This window comes from Prenolepis imparis, unplaced genomic scaffold (genome assembly GCF_030444845.1).
Source record: "Prenolepis imparis isolate NDT839.2.m4 unplaced genomic scaffold, iyPreImpa1.0 SCAF_9, whole genome shotgun sequence".
Lineage (NCBI taxonomy): Eukaryota > Metazoa > Arthropoda > Insecta > Hymenoptera > Formicidae > Prenolepis > Prenolepis imparis.
The window spans coordinates 14,747,020-14,775,001 of NW_028141167.1; the positions used below are offsets into that span (position 1 = coordinate 14,747,020).

Sequence of the window (27,982 nt, forward strand, 5' to 3'; positions counted from 1 at the left end):
ACTCGACTGTGATTGGTCAATTTCTTAAGGCTTAGGGCTTAAATCACCTATTGTGGACCCAGCGTAATAGAGTACGTTTACACGGCACCCTTAGGGCCAATTTCACCAACGTCGGTTAACTTTAACCTCCGGTTAAACTATATCTTTGTCTCGTTTCAGATACGTTCATTAAAAAGAGACAAACATATAGTTTAACCGGAGGTTAAAGTTAACCGACGTTGGTGAAATTGGTTCTAAGGGTACCGTGTAAACGTACTCATAGGCCGGTATTCATAGTCCGTTCTTATATTTAAGATCGTCTTAAGACCTCGTTTAACCAATCAAATGCTCGCATAGCATCTCTTAATTGGTTGAACGAGATCTTAAGACGATCTTAAATATAAGAACGGACTATGAATACCGGCCATAGACTCACATTAACGCTGGGTCCACAAAAGGTGATTTAAGTCCTAAGCCTTAAGAAATTGACCAATCACAGTCGAGTTTTCTCCTCATACTTGACTGCGATTGATCAATTTCTTAAGGCTTAGGGTGCCGTCACATGGGGCGTAACTTGCGTAAGCGTAATCAGCGGATCGCCAATCACCGAGTTATTCCGATAGAGCCCTTCGTCGAGTTCTATCGGAATAACTCGGTGATTGGCGATCCGCTGGTTACGCTTACGCAAGTTACGCCCCATGTGACGGCACCCTTAGGGCTTAAATCAGCTATTGTGGACCCAGCGTAAAAGTAAGGTTATGAACCTGTATTATTGTGGCGGGATGTCGTTATGCTTTAACTTTAAAAACTCACGATTACTCACGATACAATTTACAATGTTAGATTTAAGATTATTGAGAATATTTTCTCACTTGCGCGTTCCTTTTACTCACTGAACCAATGACGTCATATCTGACTATAAAATACTCACATAACTGAGTGACTCAGTATCACTTGAGTGTAAAAGGAAAGCAACTATTAACTGGACAAAGTGTATAAGATCGTATAAGTGCATTGAAAAGTAAAAGTGATCAGAGTGCCTATATAATCATAATTGGACTAAATTGGTTGAAGGCACATTAAATATTCCCCAAAAAAGAAACTGTCGAACAGATAATCGAAAAACAAATATTCGTGGTTGAGACGCGTTAAATCCTTAAAAAAAGAAACTGTTAAACAGATTTATGCAAACAGCAAAAATCTTGATTTCTGTCGAAATATCGTCATAATGGGAAAAACATCGAAGGACAAACGTGATATATATTACAGAAAGGCAAAGGAAGAGGGATGGCGAGCCCGAAGTGCTTTTAAACTACTCCAAATCGATACCGAATGTCACATTTTCGATGGTTTATATTTTATATAATAAATCTGTTTTTTTTTTTCAGTACATTTTATTACACATTTTAAGAAAAAAATAGATATGGGAGAAATAAAAAAAAAATAGAAAGAGACATTTTAGAACACTAACAATAATAATTTTAAAAATATCTCTAATATTTAATAAGTTAAATATATGTTATGTTGAAAAAAAAACATTATTTTTTTATTTTCTTTCAGGAGTGTCCAAAGCGGTGGATCTATGTGCTGCACCTGGAAGTTGGAGCCAGGTCTTAGCTCGCAAACTAAAGTAAGTAAATTTCGAAAAAGGTGTGATTCAAAAGAAAAGATGTAGTAGTATGTCAGCAGTTGTAAATGTATTAATATAAATTAAGTTTCTTAAAAATCTAAATATATACAAATTATATATTAATAATTATATATTTATTTTTTGACATAGTGAGAACTATAAGAAGACTTTAGAGAAAGGCGATGCGTCTCCTCCAAAAATTGTAGCAGTCGATTTGCAGGCAATGGCACCTCTGGAAGGAGTTATTCAACTACAAGGTGACATTACCAACACCAATACCGCACAGCAGATCATTGCACATTTTGATAACACTCAAGCGGATCTGGTAGTGTGTGATGGAGCACCTGATGGTACATATTTTGTCATTTTTCACTGTTGTCACATCTGAATAGATTTATCTGAGATGATTAATGAATGTTATATTTTATTCAGTGACTGGTTTACATGATATGGATATATTCATTCAATCGCAGCTACTATTAGCTGCTCTGAATATAACCACACATATCTTGAGACCTGGTGGGACATTTGTAGCAAAAATCTTTCGTGCTAAGGATGTGTCGTTCTTGTATGCTCAATTGAGGATATTTTTTCCTTATGTGTATTGCACGAAACCTAGTAGTTCTCGCAATTCGAGTATTGAAGCGTTTGTAGTCTGTAAAGATTATTCTCCACCGGAAGGTTATAAACCGCATATGTTGAACCCTTTACTGACACATGAGCCATGCAACTTCGAAGAGCTGACAGGGATCAATAGAATCATCGTTCCGTTCGTTGTATGTGGAGATCTTAGTCAACCTGATTCCGACATGTGCTATCCGCTAAATGTGAGTGTAGCATTATTATGTTTTTATTTGATTGTGAATTGTAGATTTCTCTAGCAACAATCTTTTTTTTTTTTTTATTTAGCTTGTATATTTCATTATGTCTTATTTGAAAATCTCAGTACAGAGGGAAGGAATACAAGTACCATGAACCAGTGCAAACTCCCATAGCACCGCCCTATGCTGAGGCGTTATCCTTGTTAGAAAAGAGAAGAGCTGGAACTAGCGCTTTTGTTTTCGATCATGACGCTGATTTTAACGAGACCGACATCAGTAGAGCAATCGAAACCGAAAGTGCGACATCGACGGCATGGATCAAGAAATGTGCATTTATTGGTGCTGTGAAAACCGATTCTGAAACGAATACAACTGCAGAAACTACTCAGGATAAGAATAAGGAAAAGGAAACAGCCATCGATGCATTACAGAACTTGTATATATCAAAGGAAGCTGAAAATATAGATAATGCTGAATGAAACAAATATATTATTTTGTACCATATTTATTAAATATACAAGAACGTTTATATGTTAAAAATGTGTGTCCTTATTCTCGATCTATTAATTTTTAAAAATCGAACATCTATCGAAAGCACAGACCTTCAGTTTTTTCACCTTTGCAATCAAATAAATTTTCTTTATTTTATTATTTTTTTTTTACACAAAATTTTTTTAATTTCTCAATTAAAATATTTTATTTATACATGAGAAATTTTTTTTTATTTCGAATATGATTTGCTTAATTATACATACATATATGTATATATGTACATGCAAATTTAGTGAAAATTATAAAATTAATAAATTATATATAGATTATTTATAAGTGTAAACTTATTTTCTCATGTACACCTATATAATATAACATACTTTACACGTGTATATTTATTCGTTTACATTGTTATGATCGCACGAGCGATATCATTGACAAACTGGTCACATGAAATAGTAAACACCGGATGGTCACGGTGATAGGTGATCGTGTCTGGATATGTGGAAGAACAAGGTATTATTTATTGGAAACGTTCCACACGTATATCGCGGTTTCCGAAAATTTCTTTCTCTCTTTGACAGACGGACAGGGTTTGCCGGTTCTGCAAGGAAACATTCTGCTGTGCAAAATGTCGCGATCACCACGTAAACAGAATACATCCCGGCCTGAATGTCGACTGTTGCCTATGCGCTTCTGAGTTATTGCCAATACGATATGGCGAGTTCGAGAAACTGAATCTGAGGGACGAGGAACTATTGAATCACATAGCGGATAAACATTTGCCGTTACGTTGCCAGCTATGCGGTGATTTATACGAATCCAAGGAAGATTTCAAATCCTTCGGTAATTCACAAAACGTGCTTGTAACAGGATTAAAAAATCTAATCTCAAAACCTGTGAAAATAATCGGCAAATAATCATCTGTCAAAAGTAGTGAAACTGAAAGTTCTAACATTAAAGTTTTGTTCTAACAAGTAGACGCGAGTATTTTTTATTTTTCATCAATTTTTCATTTATCAATTTTTGCTTAAATTCGCGTTAAATCTCTCGTATGTAGATGTTATTTTCTTTTTCTTGTATAATCTCTATTTATACAGGAAAAAATAAGAATAACTGAAAAATAATTTAAAAAATAATTTTTTTTTATTTTTTTTTTTTAGAAAAAGTAAAATTTGAAGAAGAGAAAAAATCATCTATATACAGAGTGTGTAATATTCTAAATAAGTAAAAACATTAGGAAATGATTTTTGTCGAAATTTAAGGGGTGTTTTTTATATAAACATACTCCTATATCCCTCTCTGAGAATTTACATTCCTCCAAAGGGGGAGGTAAAAATTAGGTTTTTAATTTTTTTCTCAAATTTTTTGTACAAGTTAGAAAAGGAAATTTGGTGGATATTTTCCACTAGTAATAGGGATAATTATTAATATCTTATTTTATCTTTCCGTATCATTATAAGGGGATGAAACTAACAATCCGTATTAAATTTTTTATTAGAACTTTTAACCGACACGGGAATGTGAGCATTTAAAAATGTGCATTAGAAAGCTTGATTCCTTTAAAAACCTTTTTATTTCTTTTATTTTTTTCGTAAAATTAATAGTTTTTAAAAAAAAATAAAAACCTAATTTTTACCTCCCCCTTTGAAGAAGTGTCACTCCTCAGGGAGGGATATAGGTGTATATTTTCGCACTTATTTAGAAACAACTCTATATATAATTATATATAAAATATATTGAAATTTATATATGATTATTTATATATAATTATTTATATACGATTATTTATATATATATATACAGGGTGTCCGGTAATAGTCGCATCAACCGTCGTGTGCAGATTCCTGGGATCATTTGGAGACGATTTTTCCTCAGCGAAAATGTCGAGGGAGGTCATTATTTTTTGCATGTTTTCAATTTTTGCCATCATGTATCTTTGTAACTAAGTCTTAAATTAAAATTCTATTAAAGTAAACTCTACCTAAAATTAACTGAAGAATGTGAATTTATTATTATTTTATTTCCACAAGGCTTAGTTTGCGAAAAACCCTTTATTTTCAATCGCTTATAACTCGAAAATTATTGGTGTCTCGACATTTTTGCTGAGGAAAAATCGTCTCCAAATGATCCCAGGAATCTGCACACGACCGTTGATGCGACTATTACCGGACACCCTGTATATATTTATATATTTATTTACATATAAATTTCTTTTTTCCCGAGTAAACTTTAGGCAAGTGCAAGTGGTGGTCTCAATATTCGCTGACGTCGCCTATAGGCCTCGAGCAGAAGTTGAAGCAATGTTTTATGACCGACTGCAATAACGGGGTGTACACGCCGCCCGAGATCTACCGGAAGACCAGCACGCCGATGCTCGTCGGCCAGAAAGCCACCTTCGAGACACCCTGTGTGCCGCATTTCAGCCTGAAGACGCCCCAGACAAATTCGCCAACGTCGATCAACGTCCAAAAATCGCAGAGCGATTTTTACAGTGTCACCGAGTTCTTCAGCTTCTCTCACATCTCGAACGAGGACGACGCGACGCCTTTCAGAACCACCAGCAAGGACGAGCAACTCTCCAAAAGTAATTCCGGCAGAAAGCTAAATATCATGGAAGAGCGAGATGAGACCGAGAAGATAACTGCGGATGAGGCAGTGGATATGGATTTGACGAAACCTGAGGACTGCATCCTGGAATTGCCGACGTCGGACGTCATCTGCGAGGAGTCATCGGACCAGACGCCGGATGTTGTGAAGAAAGTGAGGTTCTCTGATCAGCGTGAAACCATGCCGGAATGCAAAGGCTCGATGAATAAGTCTTGCGTAAAGATCATGTTGAATACATCGGAGGAGAAGTTTCACGATGCTCGTGAAATCTTGAGTACGCCAAACATGAAGAATACAGAAGATACAAATGACGTAAAAGTAAAGAATGATGTAAAAGACACGATGAAGATTATGGAAGACATAAAGAATACAAAAGATAGTCAGATGGAGTCCCTTAAAAAGTATTCCTTCGTAAAATCTCTACAGAATTTTTCAATTGATTCGCAAATCGTGCAAAAGGAGACAAAGAACACCGAGAAGGAGAATCGAAATCCTGAAATAAACGATAGAAACTCATCATTGGCTACGTGTCGTGTACAAGATACCAACAGGGTATTGATAACCATGTTGATGGAAAGCAATTCGGGAGGATTAAGCAGAGATCTGATGCCCCTAATTGATTCGGGTCTGAAGAAGCTACAGGAACTTGCATCGACGAATCAGCCGTCTTTGGTTGAATCCACCGATGCTGTTAATCTGCGCAACAAATCTATTACGAGGATGGAGATGAGCATCTCGAGTGTCGAGAGCTATTCCGCAAAGGATGCGACAACGGATAGTCAACAGATCGTGCCATCTTCTTCATTATCTATGCGGAACGTTAGAAACAATATAAGTAACAACGGATTCTTTACGGTCGTCGCGCAAGCTATGAAGTACGCCATAAAAAGTTTCTCCGGTCAGTAAAAGTTCGAATTATTACATGAATTGACATATATTCGAGAGAAATTTCTTTTAGAATATACATATAGGGTATTCCAAACCTACCGTGTATAACCTGTCGTGGGCAGATTCCTGGGATCATTTGGAGACGATTTTTCCTCAGCGAAAATGTCGAGAGAAGCCATCATTTTTTGCATGTTCTCAATTTTTGCCATCATCATGTATCTTTATAACTAACAATAAGCTATGCAGTTTAGTAAAATTAATCAAACATGTGTTTTATATTTTATTGTGATAGATATTATTATTTTTATTGTGATAAATATTAATCAGAGAAATTCTCATAAAATTTTTTCCATACCATATATTGTCCCACGATTACCATGATTTTCAGAGTAAATTCTAAGAGAAAATTCTCTCGGCGTGCCTCGACATTTTCACTTAGGAAAAATAATTTCCAAATAATCCCAGAAATCTGCCATTAACAGGTTATATACGGTAAGTCTGAGACACACCTTGTATATAAAAGAAAGAAAGTCTCGTTTGCACACAATTCTTTTAGAAAGCTTGAATGGTTGAAAACTTTTTTCTCGAATTCCAATTTTCAGGCTTGGGAATTTCAACAAGCAAGACAACCGAAGTAATCCAACAACGAGAAATCGGCGAGGAATCAACATCGACATCGCAGGAATCGTCCGTCAGCGTTGCCTCGTCCAGCATTCAGCTTCGTCCTAGCAAACGAGCCCGCGAAAATACCAAGGTATCCTCGCGAGTAGATTCGATCACCAATTTGGACGTCCAAAGCCCCCTGGCAAAACGTCAAAAAGGATGGTATACCATGATCAAAGGACGTCAGCCGATCAGCCGAATGCGAAACCGAACGCGAAACAACCACGCGACAACATCGTCCAGTGCAGTGCAGGTTTTCAGTCAAGGATCTCTGACGGTAGGCGATACGGTTCTTCCGCTTCCTGCGCGAGCACATCAGTCTACGCAAACCGAGTAATCTCTTTTTTTTTAAATAAAGGATTAAGATATCATTATATGTGTGCTTACGAATATATTAGACGAATTAAGAGAAATATCTCAGTCAGAATGTATTTTGTGAAAATTCGTCCAAGAATTGTTTAAATAATTTTTTGAGTTAATTTATTTTTTGTTATAATAATTTGTGTGTGTTATAAAGTAATCGAAAGGAAATTTTTATTTAAAAGTCGCGATGACGTGTTACAAGTATATATGATATTACACATTTTATATTAAAAACGTTTAAAAATGATTGAAAGATAGTGTTTGACACAAAATACATTAAAAATAAATTAATTTAATTTTTGGATTATATCTTGCGATTATAATTATTTGAAGAAAACGACATATTAAAATTGTTTTTTTTTATTTATAATATATCTCTTTCATAAATATAAAATAAAACGTTGTCACATTATAACATCAGGTTTCATTCTCTCCATATTTTTTCGGCAATATTGATTTATATTATTTAATATCATTAATATAAAGATAATAAAAGCATGAATTAATATACAAGATGTTCCAAAACTATTGAATGTCATCTTTTTAATAACAGATTCTCTGGCTAATTTTACCTCATATATATTATAATAATATTTTTGTAAAACTAAATCTTAAATTAAAATTCTATTAAAATAAACTTCACCTGAAATTAAAACTAAAGAATGTGATTTTGTTAATCTTGTAATTTCACAAAGTTTAATTTACAAAAAGATTTTCTTTTTCAATTGTTTATAACTTGGAAATTATTAATACTTCCTCGATCCGATAATGATTTTGGGATACCCTCTGTTACATTATGTATATATACTATCAACACATATTTAGATATAAAACAATTAATATTCTTTTTTTTTCAAGGGTGAAAAATAATAAACTATCACATCACCTTGGCTGTTATTAATACATATATATACAGGGTGTCTGGTGGTTCGTGTTTCACCTGTCGTGGCCGGATTCCTGGGATCATTTGGAGACGATTTTTCCTCAGCGAAAATGTCGAGGCACCAATAATTTTCGAGTTATAAGCGATTGAAAATAAAGAGTTTTTCACAAACTAAGCCTTGTGGAAATAAAATATTAACAAAATCACATTCTTCAGTTAATTTCAGATAGAGTTTACTTTAATAGAATTTTAATTTAAGGCTTAATTACAAAGATACATGATGACAAAAATTGGAAACATGCAAAAAATGATGACCTTCCTCGACATTTTCGCTGAGGAAAAATCGTCTCCAAATGATCCCAGGAATCTGCCCACGACAGGTGAAACGCGAACCACCGGACACCCTGTATATATGACAAATTTTATGAAGTTATCCAACAGCTTTAAATTTTTACAAATTCTCTTAATCTTGATAGAGATTAATTTTCTTAAACCTACATAATCGTGTAAAAGAAAATTTCTATTCTCACATATATACATATATATATTTTTTTTTGTCTTTTTATTAATTAAAATACATCCATTTAAATTGATCAGCTGATCATTCATGCGCAACATAGGGCATGTTTCGATACACTCAACACTGCCAGTACTGAAAATCTATATAGTTTACGTATATTATACAATGACGTAATAAATAGACTAATAGACCAAGCATTCCAAAAGTATGGGAATGCTTAGTCTATATATATACATGTCATTGATATTATACAGGGTGTCCCAGAATGATGGGGACTAAATTCGTGTGCAGATTCCTGGGATCATTTGGAGACGATTTTTCCTCAGCGAAAATGTCGAGGGAGGTCATTATTTTTTGCATGTTTCCAATTTTTGCCATCATGTATCTTTGTAACTAATTGTAAGCCTTAAATTAAAATTCTATTAAAGTAAACTCTATCTGAAATTAACTGAAGAATGTGAATTTATTATTATTTTATTTCCACAAGGCTTAGTTTGCGAAAAACCCTTTATTTTCAATCGCTTATAACTCGAAAATTATTGGTGTCTCGACATTTTTGCTGAGGAAAAATCGTCTCCAAATGATCCCAGGAATCTGCACACGAATTTAGTCCCCATCATTCTGGGACACCCCTGTATATTTTCAGTACTGACAGTGTATATCGAAACTATAGTGGCAGCACTAGCACTGGATAGAATATTATCATCGTATGGTCAGAGAGAAGAGAGAAGACTTTGGAAATTGAAATATAGTTTATGGCCAACTGAATGGAACATGGAACATGGAACAGAAGGAAGAAGGAACAGAACACGCTGACCATCCAGTCCATCCTAACCTAAAAAAAAATTATTATCGCTGCTCAGCTTATGTATCAATTGAATTATAGTTCGATACAGTTGTTAATGTGAAGTTATATAGTGATCACGTCTAATATTAATCGATAAAAAAAACATTAGTGATTTCTTCAGTGAATATTAAAAAGTAAGTTATAATTGTTACAATAAAAGCAGAACTCTTTTATCGATATTTAATTTGCTATCTTTAATTATTTATTTGTATTATTCAACTAAACATATGTTCTCTGCGATAAAACTACAAGACACTTTTAATTTTAAGAAATATAAAATTGTTACATTCTTAACTTAGAAGTTTATTTTTTAAAGTTATTTTTTATTTTGTGATGAACATTTGTCTTTCGAATGTTTATATATTTCAATAATAATTCTTAGAATGACACGTTTTATACAAGATGTTATTTTTGGACATACACCAAAACATTTTTTGTCATAATGTTTCTTAAATTATTAAATAATTTTGAATGTGGCACAACAATTTCTTCAAATTATTTTTAAGATTTTCAAAATCAAAAAATTTTTACTCTAAGTTATTGATAATTTTAATCTCGCTGTAACTTATTTTCTTTCTATAGAACATCTTACTTAAATTAATAATTTACAATAATAATAATTATCACAATATGTGAAAATTAACAGAAAAAAACTTGCTACAAATATTTCTTTATTAATGTCTTATTTTGTCAAATAACAACAACTATAATCTACTTATAATTTTGTCGCAACTGACACAACAATATACAAAGAGAGTTTTTAGAAATACAGTATTTAATATTTCTTAAAATTACATATAACTTAAAGTAAACAATGACATTAAAAATAAAAATAGAATTTTTCTCAGCAGTATGTTTTACATAATGTTTTATTAAATATCATATCTTATAGTTTTGTGTCATAAAGTGTATATATTATGAATTTTTAAATATTAATACAAACACACTTTTCCAGATTACACCGTAAAAATGTCGTCGTGGAAAAAAGCGGCGAAGGCGGGTCAGAAAATTCATCGGGAACGTCATCAGCCAGAAGCTCGCAAGCATCTTGGGCTGCTGGAGAAGAAAAAGGATTGGATCGCCAGAGCCAGGGATTTCCAGGAGAAGCGGGCGACGATCAAACTTCTGCGGAAACGCGCTCTGAACAAAAATCCAGATGAATTTCATTTTCACATGATTAACTCTCAATTAGTGAATGGTGCTCATAGAGAGAAGGATAAGAAAGACAAGCACACACCCGAACAGATAAAGTTGATGGAGACACAGGACATTAGATATATTGAGTATAAGAGGAATATTGAAGCAAAGAAGATAGACAAGCTGCAGAGCCAGTTGCACATGCTCGATGCGGTCAATGAAACGCAAAATCAACACATCTTCTTCGTGGATGACGCTACGGAAATGAAAAATTTCGATCTTGCCAAGAGACTGGATACACATCCGGCGCTTCTGTCCAGACGTACCAATCGACCAAGATTGAGCGCGATCAAAAATATGAAGCTTCCAGAAGTGGATGACAAAACTATTTCTAGAATCGAGCAGAAGAAACACATGGCTTACAAAGAACTCGAGAAGAGGATACACAGAGAACGCGAATTGACAATCGTGGAACAAAAGTTAGAAATGCGCAAGGCGTTGAAGGATAAGAAAAGCCAAAAGCCAAAATTAGTGAAACCTGGTTCGAAGAACGCCGCTCCTATTTATAAGTGGAAGTATGAGAGGAAACGATGACCTGTTTATATCGCAGAGAGCTTATTTGTAATAAAGTATAACATAATTTCATATTAATATTGATTAATTATAAGCATTTAATGAAAGTCTGTACTTAGCAATTTATATAGACATGCAGCTTTCGTTATTTCTTTGCTCTCGATTTCTTAATACACTACTTATGATTGATAATAATTGATGATTGGCAATAAACCGTATTTTTTTATAAATTTTATACATACAATGAGTATTCTCTATAATGATGATAAAAAAGATTTATTTGTTATATAATTTATACAGAGTGTTTCTAAAATTATGTAAGAAGATTTTAAGGGCGTATTCTAGAGGTCAAAATAAAGAAAGTTCCTATAAACATGGGTCCAAAAATGAAAATTAGCAACCCCCATATCTCCCACAAAATGGGATCAAATTGTCAAAACCATAGAAAAATAAAAGTCACTATTAATTATTACGCTGTGTAAAATTTCAACGATTTGTGAAAAAATCTCCTAGAGTTGTAATACATTTTTCGATTTTTTCCCCCAACTTTAAGGAGCTATAACTTAGAGGGAAAGCATTTTTGGACCCATGTTTATAGGAATTTTTTTTCTTACTTTGACCCCTAAAATACGCCCTTAAAATCTCTGATATAATTTCAGAAACACCTTGTGAGTATTTATTATATCAATAGCTATCTTTGATTACATATGTTAATATACGTATCATAGATATGATATAAATAAAATTAATAATAATAATAGGCAAAGAGCCGCAGCAAGAAGTTAGTGCTGAAATAACAATTTTATTATAAAATTAAACTAACGTTTCGATCTATTTTAGATCATCTTCAGTGTACAATTGAATATTAATCTCTTAAATTCATAAATATTAACGCAGATACGGAGTCATAAAATTAAAATCTAAATATCGCAAACTAAAATTTTGAAGGTAAAATTTAGAACTAAAATTATAAATATATTTCTAAAACGAAACGGTCACTAATTTCGGTTTTTTTTTTTACTAATATATTCCTAATGTATCTTTTTACTATTTGTCTGTTTTTCATTACTTTCTTGTTCGTTTTAATTAAGATTCAAAATATGAGATTTCGTACGCTTTGTGTATAGAATATCCGAAAAAGTGCAATTTTTGATAGTGATTATCTTGCGTTCGAGACGATTAATTGGTTTTAAGTTGTACAACTGTGTTGATACCACATTTATTGATGTATAGTTAAATTTGCAAATTTTTCTTGTTAATTGCGATTTGCGAGATAATTACCTTCATTGATAGATTTCTATTGATCTTTTTTTTAAATTTTTTTGTATTAATCGAATGTTTCATCCAAAATAAGTTCCGACATGTTCATATTACTTATGCCTCTCAATTGTTCTGCCATTCCATTTGTTGCCGACGTTTGCATAGTCATCATCATTTCTCCTGCTGTCGTTGACTCTGTCATCGACGGCTGTTCATTTCCTGCCATGGACATTTCCTCATCTGCCATTCTTGTCGTATTATTGATCGGCATTATCGGCAGCTCCATTGATACACTTATACAGTTATAATTGATCTGCCAAAGTTGTTTCGTGGCATAAATGTCCAGGCGAAGGCAAGCCGTAATGGATCTACAGGGAAAAATCAAAAAATTGTAAGTTGGAAATGAATGTCTAACCAGAGGCAAGATACGTTGATAAAATAATAAAAATTTTAAGAATTATAAATTAAACTAATAAGAATTTTATTCAGAAAATTTTGGGTTTTTTTTATTAATATGACAAATTCCAATATACATTGCAGATGACTATCTCATTTTAATTAATATAATCGAATATTGCTGAAACTATGGCTCTGTAACAAGAAAATATTTCATACAAAAGTTAAAAGGTTTCGAGAGAGAAAAGAGTTGATAAGCTTGAATTTTAAGTAAGGTCATCTTTCACAATCACTTAAAGATTAATTTAATTTTTTAAATAAACAACCTTATTTTTTTATATAAATTAATTTCTCACAATATTTGGCCTAAAAAGTTATAAGTGTAGAATGGCAAAACAAAACAAAAACTAAATAGTTTATGGAGATATTTTGTACTTCAATGTGAGATATAATTTTACATAAACTATAAAATATCTCGTAAAATATTTATTTTTCAATTATTTTATCTCAATATTTTTATGCACAAAATAATGAGAGGAAATAAATTGGTGTAAAAAAAGCACATATAATACTTATTTTAAGAAAACATATGTAAATTGAAACTAGCAGTTACATATTTATGTCATACAGCCATAGTTTCAGCAATATTCGATTATATTAATTAAAATAGGATAACCTGTATGAAACTACTTTGATAAAAATTGTTGTAATATTTGGACACCTACGTAGAGAATTGCTTCAACTCTAAAATGTTGATACATGCGGTCGAAAACAGGCAACCGGGAACGTTCACGCAAAACTGCAACGCTCTGAAGTCTGTATAAAATAAATTTGCAAAATAAAACCGCGCTTGTAACAATTGTGTGTTTCTCTCTTTCAATTTCTACATTAGGAAAATTCTATCGCTTTTTTAATAAAGAAAATTGTACGTTATATTCACCGCCAATATTGCACAGCGATAAATATTAATCGAAAGCACTCACTCGTGATTGTTCTGGTGCTGATGGTATCCGAACTCAACGAGACATCTACGTTCAATCCATTTCTTTGATACGTGAAATTCACGCATACTGCAACATAGAAAGCAATAATTCAATTTTTAATTCATTATTCTTAAATATGCACACTGCTTATAAATAAAAAATAATAATAATAAAGAACACTTTTCTTCTCACCAAAAATTAAATTGCAGAATTTTAATTTTAACAATAATATTTAAAAAGCAAAATCTACGCTCTTTCAAAAAAATTTAGAAATGTTATTTGTTTTAAGGCTCCTGCATACTCGATTACCAAGTCCGTAAAATTTGTACGACAGCATCACATTTGGCAAAACTATAAACTATTAAGCGTGAAAATGACATAAATTATTCTTGCGACTTACAGCGTCATTTATCATTTTAGTGCAGTGTTTCTATTTTTAAAGTAATTGTTATAGTGTTAAAATATACCGAAAACTCTCATTTTGTTATAATTTAATATGCAAAAGCAAATATTTATTTCATTTCGATACCTGTCAAACAGCTGGTTTTCGTCCTTGATTAGGCTCAATTCAATTCGACATATACAATGTTATTTATTGCTTACCCAAACAAAAGGAGAGTTTTCGGTATATTTTACAAGTCGGTTCTATCGGTTACAAACCCTATTTTATTGAAAAAGATTTTTATTTTAGCGTAAGTCGCAAGAATTTTCATGGTATATTTTCTCGCTTCTGACGTCATCAATTCAAGATGGCTGCAGTGAGTATGCAGGAGCCTTAAACTCTATAAAACTTTACCCGATTAATGAAAAAGATAGAATGTTCTGTTTCTCCTTAAAAATGTGCAATAAAAATGTAATAAATTAAGAAATTTCTTTTCACAGAATCACTATAATTATATAAGAAAAATTTTTTTAAATACATTATATGTACAAGAAAAATAATTCTAATTTTCTTACAATTACAGTGAAAAAGACTCTGTATCTTTCTGTATCTTTCAAATTTGACATTTTTAAAGAATAAAACATTTTATTTATTATATCCAAGTGCAGTTTTGTGTAAGTAAATTATATTTTTCAAAATTTTTTAAAAAAGCATGAGAATAAAGATGTTTGTCTTTTAAAACATTATTTTAAAAATTACTTTACATAATAATTTTGTGCCAAATTACAACATCCTCGACGAGAAATAAAGAGAGGTTCCACATTTTTTATTGAGTAATGTATCAATTTGAATTTTTTAAAAACTTACAGTCTTTTTTCGCTTTACTATACAGGATTGTCACACTTTGACAACAAGAACAGGAGAAGGACATCGAGCACTTGCAAGATTGTTGAGTAATCGATATCGTCCTATAAATCAAAAGTCCTCTAGATGCAGCAATGCCTGATAAAATGTTTCATCCATTAGCGTTTTTTACTTAAATTTAGAACTCACATAATAAAATAAATCCAAAACATTTAAAAGACGTATAAACGCCTTTAAACTTTCTTAAATTTATATTTTTAATTTTAACTTATATTCATATATTAATAGTTAAAAAATCTTTATTTCTACTCAAGTACAATATACTAATATTGATAAATAATTAGAAAAAAATTTTTTTTAATTATTAAAATATTTAAAAATCTGCTGTTTTGATAATTATATATAATATAATTATATAAAAATATACGATTATATAAAAATTTAATATGAAATAATCATTAGCACTGACTTGTATGGACAGCAATAGCTTCACGAATAAAACACAACCATATCAAAACAAGAGCACTAATGCTGCACGAATTCATATTTACATATTACGTTTATGATATATAGTCTAAGCAAATATATATGTTCTCTTCTCTCGTAAAATTATATTAGCTTATTATTGAGTTGTGTGTGCAACGTTTCGTTTCGCACTAAACACTTTCTACTTTTATGCGTTCTGCTCAGCATTGTACAGGATGCAATCACGCTATTATATTATGAACCTTTAGAAAATATCCGGAACATTTGTGTCCACTCTGAATTATATATACGGGCGTAAAATTTATTATTACATTCATGCATCCAGCATCCGTTCCTCATAACTCAAACTAAACCGTAATGTGTACAGTTATTGTTTAAAATATATCTTAAAATATGATCATTAATCAATAAATTGTTTAATAAATAATTACAAGAGTTTAAAGAAAAATGTTTTTATATATTTAAATATTTTTTTTTCTTAAAAATTATATACATTGAATTTAGAATATAAATTAAAATTGTGTGTGAAATGTTTTTATTCCTTAATCCAATTTAAAATCAACATTAAGCAACATGCTCTCTTTGTTAAACAGAATCATAGATTGTCACTTGTTTAGAATACAAAATCTGAAAAAATATTAAACTCTAACAATAAGTAATCATCAAGTTCATATTTTTTCTGAAATTCAAATTTATATATTTTTCTAAAATATTATTTTATAATTGTACACACACAGATATAATCACAATTTCACATATTCTGCAATATTTAAAAAATTATTTAAAAGAAGAAAAACATTACGCAATATTTATGTAGATAAAAATATAATAAGTACGTTAACACAAGAAAAAAGAATCTTCCTATTTTATAATATAGAACATCAAATAAATAGTTCTTTGTATATAATAATACTATTTATTACATTAATAACAATAAATATGTATACACAGCACATAAATTATAATATTAACATTATCCATTTTTACCAAAAGCATTCTTAGAATATATCATCGTCGTCGTCATCATCATCATCATCATCATTTTCATCATCTTCGTCATTATCCTCGTTTTCATCATCGTAATCGTCTTCATCATCATTATTGTCATCCGGAAAAACTTCTATTTGACCCAAACCGCCTCCGTCTTCTGGTTTTAAAAGAGCTACTCCGTTTGTACCGAATCTAAGGCAGTCTAAACTCACCTAATCAACAAATAAGTGTATATTAGACATATTATTTCACATGTAATCAAATATTTATCATATTTGGTATATCATATTTTTCATATAAAATTGTACAATTCATGCGTTAATATTCGTAAATGATCAATGCGTGTAAATATTCAATAACATTTTTTACAATAATAAATCTTTGAATCTGACCTTAAACACTGTCGTATCCTCGAATTTTCCCTCCATGTTGACACACAGATGAATATTTCTACCTTGGAAGTATATATTATAAAATCTGACACACGCTCTCATAAACGGTATCCTTGGAAAAGGAACGCATATCGGCCTAGGATTCTTTCCTGAAGATATTATAACAAAAAATGAGAGTTAGAAAAAATAATATCCGCATAAAAATCACCTTTCTTTTTCTTTTATTGTATCTACGTAAATTTTGTTAATCAATTAAATCTATAAGAACCTATAACGAAAGATATGCATTATTTGAAATAATTGCACTTAAAATGGAAATACAAAATGTCTATTTTATATTTTGCATTTCAAATATATTTTTTCACATTTCCATTTAAATAGTTTTCATTACCTATTTTCTATTTCAAATGCATTGTTCTTGCAAACTAAAAATTAATCGAGATATCAATAATATATATGTACAATGCAATGAGGCCACTGGTATCACATTTTTATTCTGGCATTATTGGTCCTAATTATGAAATCTTATAAAGGAAAAATGGGTTTCTATTACAAATGGGTTTAGACTTTAGACACACATTTTGTACATTTCTAGACCTATCATTCTGTGTTCTTGTACTACTCACCAGAGACAGTCCTCGTATAAAGGACTCTATCGTTCATCGAGATGTGTGCGGTGAAGCTAAACTCGTCGGGATCGTACGTGATGTTGACGCAGGCCTTCTGTTTCCACCTGTCATACAAGATCCGCGAACAACATCCACAAATGCCATCGCGACACTCGCAAGGTCCTTGTCTGGTTGCAGTGACCGTTCCATTTCCCGATTCTGACGAATTCGAAGCCTGTCTCAGCAGCATCATCTTCAACTGCTGCATATCCTCTCGTGTTCCCGAAAATTTCTCGATCTCACCGTCGACGATTTTTCCCTCCGTCGTAGAGTTCCCATGAATAACCCCCCGAGAAGTTAGGGCGACGATCAACAGTAGCCAGCGAGCGGCCCGCTTCATTCTGCTTATTCGTCCTTGATCTTGCCTCTTGATGTTTAATCGAGGCAAGATGACATCTGTTCGAGATGTGCTCTTTCCCGGACGATTGAAACTTGACTGGCCGGTTAACGAAGGCTCGCTCACTGACCTCGTTTACGGTGAAATTTAGGTTTGGTCGTTCATCCGCATTTGGTGTCATCAGCTAGAACTCGTTATGGCGATGCAATGAGATTCTTAGAAAATATTGTCAAGAAAATATTGCAAATATCTTCGATTAATGTTAAATATAACGAAGATGAAGGATGTAGAATATTATTCAAAATCACAAACAAAATTATTAATTTGAAATTAAAATGATTATGTCCATTGTTATTATGATGGCAAAGTTTTCGAAGACATGTCTATCATTAAAACGACAGATTACATATCTATATAAAGATAAATAATAGTTAGTATTTATATGTATATTAACAATAACGTATTAATTGTAATAAATATAAATTTATTTATCATAAATATATTATAATAATTATAATAATAACAACATGTAATATGTAATTATGCAACTATACAAGTATCACAGCTTCAATTGACCGATGTTGTCTTCCTGTTCGGGCGTCAAACTCGAAGTCTGATTGCTTGGTGGTAGCTCGGTGGGATCCGATTCAAAGTTCACCTCGTCATATACTTCCGGTCCTGCTATTTCCGCCGGTTTCGCCGCTTGAAACTCAACGCTGGTATCTTCGGGCTTCATCCAAGAGACCCCGTCCGCGCCGATCTTTACGCAATCGAAATGCAAGATCAGGATCGGCCAACTCACCACAAGGGTCTCGAAATCAATACACGCGTGCAAATTCTTTCCGGACGTGTAGACGTCGAAGAAGCGCACGCAGAAGGATATGAAGGGAAGATAGAAAGGCATGCACAGTGGTGGCGGATTTTTAGCTAGAGAAACAATAATATATACAAATGCACAAAAATTGTAATATATACTTAAATATAAAAATAATTAATTTAAAACAAATACACTTAAATGTAATCATTTGAGAGTCCACTCATCACAAATTTCGTGAAAATCTTATGTAAGATTAATCTACTTTTTATTTTCCCCCTCCCGTCTCTCCATGAGATGGAAAGAGACGTTTCTTAAACTTTAGGAAATAAAAAAAATTGAAGTGGGACTCTAATGGCATTTATTTTATGTGAAAATGAATTTAATCACTCACCAGATATAGCACCCGTGCTAAGAAGTACTTTCTCGTTTATTATAAATTTGAGTTTGATGGCGAAATCTTCAGGAATATAGGTAAAATTGGTACAGGCATGACGATCAAAATTAAAGGCGGTTATATTGATGCCAGTACAACAACCGCACGTGACATTCTCGCAATTGCATTTCACGCCATGGAAAGCAACTCCAGGTAAAGGGTCGCGACCATCTTCCAATTCGCCTTTTAATCCCAATCGTGTGTTCGGATCGTAGTACACCATGTCATATTTGGATACATCTGAAAGAAAATTGATGTTCTTCGTTAGATGCGCATTTTGTTTTAATATAATTTGTAAATTTGTCTAATTTGTAAATTTATAATTTCAGTAGTAACAATTTTTCATGTTGAATCTCAAGATTATCCTATTAAGAATTGCTTCATTCTTCTCACCGATATGGTGGTTCGCAGTGATGTCCCGAACTACTAGGATCAGGAGGGACACGCAAACCCATTTGACTAACATTATTGGATGACAATCTTCACGTACAACCTTCACGCTTCGATGCCAAGAGCAGACTGGAATTGGACACGTTGGACCAAGAAGCTCAGAGGCGCCAAGTTCTTTAATTATGCATCAACTTTCCCTAGGTAAGATCGGTATACTTGCAAATCGTTGCGACGTAAATAATCGACGAAGAAAACAATCCCCATAAATATTTTATTTCAATTGACGAAGAAAACAACCCTCCTCTCCATATAATTTTATTTCACAAAAACTGAAATAAGATGATTAGATGCTTAATTGAATCTGAATATCGCTATATAAAAATAAGAATTAGACGCCACAGATTCAGGAGTTTATTATTATGATATGTCCCAAAAACGAGTTTATTATGAGAATTAGAAATAATATTGCAATGATTAATTAATTTATATATTATGTCTTGTCCATATTAAAATTATTTCTACTTATTAGTATGAAAAGATATAGATGTTACGTTAATGACTCAAATTATTTTAAATTAATACTCCATTTAATAATTCCTTAATAATAATTTAAGTTTAGTTATATGATAAAAGCTTAATATGAAAACACACACACACAAAAGAATTAATAGGAGACGCGTGAATAAACGTAATAAGTTATATTTTTATTTAATTTGTTTAATTACAATTTCAATAAATAATTTAAATACATACATAAATCATAAATATTTCTTTGCTCTAAATAAATAACAAACTTAAACTAATCGAGTAAATTATTATGGCTGAAGTCACAAACAACTCATGTCTCTTCCTTATGTATAAACTTTTTCAGATTTTCGTATTAAAATTTTCTCAACAGTTTGTATTCTAAAATTCTAAAGAATCTTACATAATCCTATTTGAGCTTTCTTTCAAAAAAGCTCTTCCATCTTCGCTCTGTTGAATCTTGCATCAGTCTCCTCATATAATTTAATAAATACAAAATTAACTATGCTAAAGAGATAATTGTGACAACGAAGTAAACCGTTCTTATTTTTCAACGATAAAATTAATTTATATTACAAAATGACGATCTTTTATAATATTAAAAAATAATAATTAAAATATTATTGTGTTGTTCTATTTTTTTGCATTATTTTGGTATAAAACTTGGAGAAACGTAGAGACTTTTATAATTTTATCGTTAAAAAATGGACGTCTGACGCCATCACAATTATATTAATTCACCAAAATTTTGACGAACACTCCGCTGATCTGACAAAACGCTTCAAGTTTTGTCGGAACGGCGAATTCACATCAGATAAGAAGGACGAGCTTTCTCCGATTTCCAATTATCCTACTGACTGGGGCTCTATACAACTTTTGGAAGCCTTGCGAGTTTGCTTTGACCAGTTCTATTAGAATGCTTTCTGGCCAGAAAGTCCAATTCAGAGCCATAATCCTCATTATCGATATTTGTCGCGTTCCTTTTGTTCTTCTTATTTTTGCCAGTATCCATAAGAGCAGTCAACATGGCGTCTTCCTCCTCGTCATCGTCATCGTCCAATTCGGCGAGATCCTCAGCCTTCTCATCATCTTCGTCATCATCAACGTCGTACTCTTCGTGCTTCTCATCGTCCAATTTATCTTCATCCTCGTCTTCGTCATCCTCGTCAAATGCTTCGTCATCATCGTCGTCGACATCCTCATCATCATCATCATCCAAAATATCATCGTCATCATCGTTTTCATCGTCCTTGATAGGTTTCTTCGCTGGTTTCTCAGGATCATGAATGGCATTGATACTAGTAGACGTCACGCTGGGTTTCTTGTCTCCAACGACTCCCTTCTTCACTTTGTTAGTAGTCGCCTTGTTAGGCTTCGCGAGATACGTGACTTTGTTAGAGGCCTCCGTGACCTGATCCTGATTTTCATCGGTATTATCTTCGGTGTTACTCTCAGTCGATCCCGTACTTTCCTCATCTACCACTTTACCGGGTTCCTGAGTACCGTCTTCGTGTTCCTCTTCGTTATTTTCTGATTCAATGTTGGGCAGTTCTTGCTCTTCGAGCAATGTCGGGGTCGTGGGTCGCGATAAAATCGGTATAGTAAATTCCAGCAACGGCGCCGCAGTGGTAACTTTGGGTCTCTTCGTGGCAGTATCATCGTCGCCGGTGAAGATATCTAGCAGAGCGCTAAAACCCAAGATGTCGTCATCGTCATCGTCGTCATCTGACTCTTGCGCCTCATTCACCCCCGAAGCATCCTGGACAGAATTGAAGGAAGGCTTTTCTTCGTCATCGTCATCGTCGTCGTCGTCGTCGTCGGAGCCAAAGCCGAAGAAATCGTCATCATCGTCCTCCTCGACAGATTCCGCCTCGACAACCGGAAGTGGCTCGGCTGGTCGAAGCTTCAAACCTTCTGGACCAAACCTAAAATTACGATACATATTTATAATAATGTTTTTATGAATATAGTTTGCATATTAAATTTTTATTTTTCTTGAGCGTGAATTCTCTTCTCCCTCCCTCCCTCTCTCTCGTATTATATTTTTTATGTAAAAATAAATATATATATATATATATATATATATATATATAATACACATTAAAATTTAAAATTAAATTTAAAATTAAAATAAAATAAAAATCCAAATCTATGACATTTTAATCGTTAAATACCTGAAGCAACTGACGCGAAGACTAGCTTCCAGTTCGGTAGTTGACTGCAATTCCAAACCGAGGCAAGCTTTGAAGTGATTCTTCGCGTCGCGTTGGATGGAATAAATCCTACCGCAGAATTTGGTGAAACCACCCGGTAAAGGAACACATACAGGCTTCGGATTCTTCCCTGAAATTCATATAATATTTTCTCGATGCACATATATATATCTCGAATTAATTTTCATTATTTAAAGAAATTATTGAGAGAAATATGTGTATCTATATAATCTACATAATATCTCAAAAATAAAATAAAACATTTTTAATTTGAAAATGTGCTATCAAAAGTATCCTTAATATATGACCTAAATGTTTCGATATTTAATAAATAATAATAATGGAATATAGTGAAAGGCCAACTAACGAGCAAATAAATAGATATAATATAAAATAATAAATTCATTTAATCATGCTGACAGTCAAGTTAGAGACACGCTATAGACAAGAAGCTAAAAACAGAATTTTATTATCAGGACGCATTTTTAATACAAAGATACAAAACCGGTCTGTTACTATGGAACTCGCATTTATATTGATTGACAAATACATTCAAACTGACAAAATTTGGACAAATCCTCGCCTTCAAACGAAGAATGGGTTTAAAATCTCTCATTACTAACAAAAGCGTTCCATAATGATAAGATGGGAAATGTTATTCTTGCTGTGCCTCTCAGAAAATACACCGATGTTAAAATATTGATGATATTTCGCTCGTCATGGTCGTTTGATATACTTTAATTATTATATTATTTAAGCGTTTGTTTAAGTTAGAATTTGTACTGAGGAAGACTAAGTAAGTCGAAACGTCTACAAGTTAAGAATTTACATGTTATTAATTTTAAGAGCATGATTAAATGAATTTATTATTTTATATTATATCTATTTATTTGCTCGTTAGTTGGCCTTTCACTATATTCCATTATTATTATTTATTGCGTTGCATTATACGAGCCTTTTTGTTTTTTTTGATTTTCGATATTTAACTTATTATCTCGTTTAAGTAAATTAAGATCGTTGATCGAAATAGAAAAAAAGACATCGAAATCGTTCACATAAATACTTTCACTTCACAATCAGACTAACACAATTTTTTTTAATAGACACGTCATATTAAATTTTTAGACAATATAGAAAAATGTGGATTACAACTAACCGAGTTTTTTTTATAATTTGTGGTTATTAATAAATTTACGATAAATAAAATTATGATAAAATTATTCTCAACACTTTGCTATATATTATTTTACTGCATTTGCTATAATTGTTTAACATTTTATATAAAATAATTTTCTTAATATTAATAATATTACGTAAAAAGAAATTTTAGATTATCATCCATTTAAATCTAATCTATAATAAATGATTCTTAAAATATTGATTTTAACGAAATAATCGGAAAAAATGGTGGGGAGAGAACTGTTAATCATTACCGTTACTGAACGTACCGTTAACGATCGTGCTGGTTAATATGTTGTCGCCAAAACTCAACTGGACTGCCAAATTGTCATCTTTTAGATATTGCAGCGAAGCACAACCTACAAATTTTAAATTCTCTTACCATGAAAAAGATTATATAACATAATATATATTTTATTATAAAAGAGGAATCTAAAAAGAACTATTTTACCATAAGATATACAAGGTGTTGACGAAATACTTGGATAAACTTCTAGGGTGTATTTCCTCATATCAAAATCAAAATAACGGTCTTAAATTCTTATGAATTAAGTGCTTACTTGATTATTTAATAATAACGTTAACATAAAATTTGTTTTACTATAATTTTCCAACCACTTAGTTTTTATTATGAGTATACGTAATTTTTTTCTTTATTTTGATTTTAGAAATGTGCCCTAGAAGTTTGTCCAAGTATTTCATAAACATTCTATATATATACATCCTATATATACATATACATATACCTAATAATGCAATACGATGAATAACAACAAACTCGAGCATTCAGGTTCACGTTTCCGCTACACACTTATTTTTCACGCAATACAATATATTACTGTATTGTGTTGCGCGATAATTACCTGGTCCTTTCAGCTGCACAAGCGGTATGTGAAAGTCCCGGCAGCAATTGCAGATATTCTCGTTGCAAGTGCAGTATCGGTTCACGCTATCGGTCGCCTGTTTCAACGACATCGACAGATCCATGTCGCTGTTCTTCGTGTTATTGGCGGCGCGAGCCACCCGATGTGTCATTTCATCACGATCTAAGGATATTATAATAATTTTACAAAAGAAAAATTTTTGCAATTTCTTTCCTCATAATACTGACATTAGAAAATTGTTTTTTTTTTTCAATGTCAAATATAACGCTAGTTTACAACGAAAAATTATTTTAAACCAGACAAAGTGTTTCTTATAGATTTTTGAGTGCTGAAAATGATACCGCAAACCAAATTTCACTAGCACGTCAGATTTCCAAAATAATTGAGGTTTAATGTGTAAAAAATGGCCTTTTTCGATATTTCAGATTTTTCTGTAAAAAGGTTAACGTTATTTGTAAAGTTTGATCAAATATCATAAATGTATTGTTCATCTTCTATAAAATGCATTTCTTTTATTTCAATATCTTATTTTTTAGCCATATTATGAAAGATTAAAGCTGGGAACTACTTCTCATATGGAGGTGCTCCTGAAGAAAAATGGTTTTTTTGGAAAAAAATTATTCCTTCCGAAATTGATTTTACCATTATTTGTCCCCCTTTAGATCATACAACTTTTGTCTGGAACATTTTTTCGAAAATGCATTTGTTTTGAAAAATTCAAGGTGGGCAATTAAAATGAGACACTTTATATATAAATATACATTTAGTGAAATCTATTATCACGATGAGTTATACTGTGTATGTGTATCGATAGCCCTAAACTGCAAATTATGAAAATAATTATATGACTTCATCATCATAGGCGAAATATTTGCTGTCTCAGCAAAACTCTGTACTTAAATTCTTCCTAACATGACTAAAAAGTAAGATATTGAAAAAATGCATTTTATAGGATGAACAATATGTATATTCATGACATCTTATCAGAATTTCCAGATAACGTTAATCTTTTTCACAAAAAATCTCAAATATCGCAAAAAAGGCATTTTTTGCATATTAAATCTCAATTATTTCGGAAACTTGACGTACTGGTGAAAATTGGTTTGCGGCATTGTTTTCAGCATCCAAAAATCTATAAGAAACACCTTGTCTGATTTAAAATAATGAAAAATAAAATATTTTTTGTAAACTAGTGTTAATATTTTTATATTATTTTTAATTGTGTTTTTTGTTTTAATTATGTTTTTTATTGTTTATTTTTTTTTTACTCTCCATATCTTTGTATCGTTTATTCTCTTTTTAAATTCATTCTTTTTTTAAATTATTCAAATAAAAATCTTATTACATTTAAATTCTCCTTACCGATTACTCGACCATAAGCCGCAAATGCCACCAGCAAGAGGATCAGCAACAGCTCGAAAATCGTCGACAGTCGCATCCTGTCGCCCGTTCTGGAAACAATGGCAAAAACATGCAACGCGATCGTTCATATCACACCGTGAAAAGCGACCGTTTCGTATGTGACGGCACGTTCCAATCTTTTGATTGATTCCGATAAAAAAGAAAACACGAATGATAGAAATCGTGAAAAATACAAGAATTATACGCGCGTGCTGGCGCAGACATCAGAAACCAGTACAAGTCAGTTCTGAATCATCGCCATAAATGTCATTTTGCGACTAATTTGCCAACACATGTGATTTACCTCATCGTGGAGTTTAATGTAACTTTTTAAGAATCAAAACTGTTTAATAATAAAAATTACAATTTACAAGTTATAAATAATTAATAAAAAATTTTTACAAATATTTAATAAAACATATGGATGTGATATAACCAGAAAATAAAATCTCTCTCTTAAAAAAGCCACTTAATCGGTTAACAAAAATTTCAAAAATTTATCTATTTAAATCTTTTTTAAAAAATATAATGTTTGTAAAAAATCTAACTCGAATACACATGTTTTATACTCAAATTTTCCGCGAAAACTTGTTTCATCGACTGAGCGACTTTTGAGATCATCACTCCTCAATTTTGTAGCGCGTGTTTAACTTGTCACGCAAAGCACGCATTAAAAAAGTTCATTGAACGCGTATTTCTTTTCTCTTTCTTTCTTTTTCTCTCTTTTCTCTCATCTTCCGATAATTATCCCATAGTTATCGTCGGCGAACAATAGAGACACTCGTTCCGCTCGTCAATCGTCGAGATAGACCGAATAATTTCGAACCTTTCTGCTCTTATATATTAAGATTTTTATTTTCTTTTTTTCAAATAATTAGATAAATTATTTTAGAAGGAAAAAAAAAGTTTTCTTCCGGCCTCGAACGCGAGTTCCTCTCGTACGTCCGCGACCGGTTGACCTAAATCCCGGTCACGGTCAAAGACGCATATACATACGTCAGAGAGGCGCTACTCGAGACTCGATGGCGAACTTCGGTGCTACTCTATCGAGGAAACGTGAGCCTTAACACGCGCGGGAGAGACACATTCGTGTCACCGTTATAGAACGCGTTACATATGTGGCCAAGAAGACTGAAGATATGGGATCGGGGCTACGCTTCGTAAAGTCGATCGATCGATTCCACTCGAAATCTTGTCCAGAAAATGAAGAAAAGTGCTAGTGCAATCCATGGAATTATTACTAGAACTTCGGGTATCAATTCTGCACTCTTGTCAGATTTTATTAGTACAACGAACATAGTAGATTTTTCTTCTGATGTATTATTTTCTTAAATTTATTGCCTGATGATGCTTGAAATCTCCCAAGGAGAACAAAAAAGTCAAAATAATGTAAATTTGACGTCATATTGATCAAATTTGGACATAATTTATATATCCAAATTTGGTTAATATGATGTCAAATTGATATCATTTTGACTTTTTCTGCTCTCCTTGAGGTGAAGCAAAATTATTGTCAATTTTGTATAATAAGTGAAAGAGACCTTTCCAGAAAAATATATAAGCATCAATTCCGTTTCACACATATGAACTCTATCCTAGTGACTCGAGGATAACACCTTGACTCTACTAACAAGTTAAAAAAGATCAAAAGTATTTGCCGTATTTGAATAGAGTGCTCAGAGTTTCCGGGTCTACTAGACGAGGTTTTATGTCGCGACTTCGTTTTCTTTTTTTTCAGTTTTTTAACCCTCGAACGAACAGATTTTGTATATATACGTGACTCTCTACCCACCTGTCGAGATCGTCGAGAAGAAATCCAAGGAGGCGGCGTGCTCGTGCTCTCCCGTGCACCCTGCGGCTCTTTTTCCCTGACTCTTCGTCTTACGAAGGCCAATGTCCAACTGAAGATGCCGCCCAACTCCCCCCAAGGTCTCTTTAAAAGTCGGTCAGGTCGACCACCACCTGGCCTGCTCGCA

The 27,982-nt window shown here is 32.4% G+C and overlaps 7 protein-coding genes across 8 annotated transcripts; 3 read left to right on the forward strand and 4 right to left on the reverse strand.

Annotated features, from left to right (window-relative positions):
- The first annotated feature begins 774 nt into the window (after positions 1-774).
- On the forward strand, positions 775-2,969 carry Trm7-32 (tRNA methyltransferase 7-32). Of its 2 annotated transcripts, none has more exons than XM_083046825.1 (5): positions 775-1,328; positions 1,540-1,609; positions 1,760-1,959; positions 2,042-2,436; positions 2,561-2,736. In XM_083046825.1, the coding sequence occupies exons 1-5, from the start codon at positions 1,208-1,210 to the stop codon at positions 2,582-2,584; spliced, it is 810 nt and encodes a 269-aa protein (XP_082902951.1). In that variant the 5' UTR covers positions 775-1,207; the 3' UTR covers positions 2,585-2,736. The 2 variants fall into 2 exon arrangements, with proteins under 2 accessions (XP_082902951.1, XP_082902950.1); XM_083046824.1 differs by having other exon boundaries at positions 779-1,328; positions 2,556-2,969.
- A 389-nt stretch (positions 2,970-3,358) lies between these two features.
- LOC145940840 (uncharacterized) lies at positions 3,359-7,803 on the forward strand. Its single transcript, XM_083046455.1, has 4 exons — positions 3,359-3,438; positions 3,507-3,768; positions 5,159-6,430; positions 7,023-7,803. The coding sequence occupies exons 1-4, from the start codon at positions 3,424-3,426 to the stop codon at positions 7,418-7,420; spliced, it is 1,947 nt and encodes a 648-aa protein (XP_082902581.1). The 5' UTR covers positions 3,359-3,423; the 3' UTR covers positions 7,421-7,803.
- A 1,824-nt stretch (positions 7,804-9,627) lies between these two features.
- LOC145940779 (putative U3 small nucleolar RNA-associated protein 11) lies at positions 9,628-11,697 on the forward strand. The gene is made up of 2 exons (XM_083046310.1): positions 9,628-9,830; positions 10,652-11,697. The coding sequence occupies exon 2, from the start codon at positions 10,666-10,668 to the stop codon at positions 11,425-11,427; it is 762 nt and encodes a 253-aa protein (XP_082902436.1). The 5' UTR covers positions 9,628-9,830; positions 10,652-10,665; the 3' UTR covers positions 11,428-11,697.
- A 1,036-nt stretch (positions 11,698-12,733) lies between these two features.
- On the reverse strand, positions 12,734-15,836 carry LOC145941051 (uncharacterized). The gene is made up of 5 exons (XM_083046840.1): positions 15,761-15,836; positions 15,295-15,429; positions 14,046-14,132; positions 13,788-13,878; positions 12,734-13,034 (listed from the first exon to the last, which is right to left on the reverse strand). Exons 1-5 carry the CDS (start codon positions 15,834-15,836, stop codon positions 12,734-12,736), a joined length of 690 nt encoding a protein of 229 aa, XP_082902966.1.
- Positions 15,837-16,749: 913 nt separating this feature from the next.
- On the reverse strand, positions 16,750-18,245 carry LOC145940724 (uncharacterized). The gene is made up of 3 exons (XM_083046191.1): positions 17,786-18,245; positions 17,160-17,308; positions 16,750-16,979 (listed from the first exon to the last, which is right to left on the reverse strand). Exons 1-3 carry the CDS (start codon positions 18,165-18,167, stop codon positions 16,776-16,778), a joined length of 735 nt encoding a protein of 244 aa, XP_082902317.1. The 5' UTR covers positions 18,168-18,245; the 3' UTR covers positions 16,750-16,775.
- A 470-nt stretch (positions 18,246-18,715) lies between these two features.
- On the reverse strand, positions 18,716-19,913 carry LOC145940909 (uncharacterized). Its single transcript, XM_083046555.1, has 3 exons — positions 19,808-19,913; positions 19,373-19,654; positions 18,716-19,091 (listed from the first exon to the last, which is right to left on the reverse strand). Exons 1-3 carry the CDS (start codon positions 19,878-19,880, stop codon positions 18,724-18,726), a joined length of 723 nt encoding a protein of 240 aa, XP_082902681.1. The 5' UTR covers positions 19,881-19,913; the 3' UTR covers positions 18,716-18,723.
- A 637-nt stretch (positions 19,914-20,550) lies between these two features.
- On the reverse strand, positions 20,551-27,912 carry LOC145940824 (uncharacterized). Its single transcript, XM_083046420.1, has 6 exons — positions 27,799-27,912; positions 25,968-26,056; positions 24,585-24,767; positions 23,991-24,080; positions 22,504-22,672; positions 20,551-22,254 (listed from the first exon to the last, which is right to left on the reverse strand). The coding sequence occupies exons 2-6, from the start codon at positions 26,041-26,043 to the stop codon at positions 21,195-21,197; spliced, it is 1,578 nt and encodes a 525-aa protein (XP_082902546.1). The 5' UTR covers positions 26,044-26,056; positions 27,799-27,912; the 3' UTR covers positions 20,551-21,194.
- Positions 27,913-27,982: the final 70 nt, after the last annotated feature.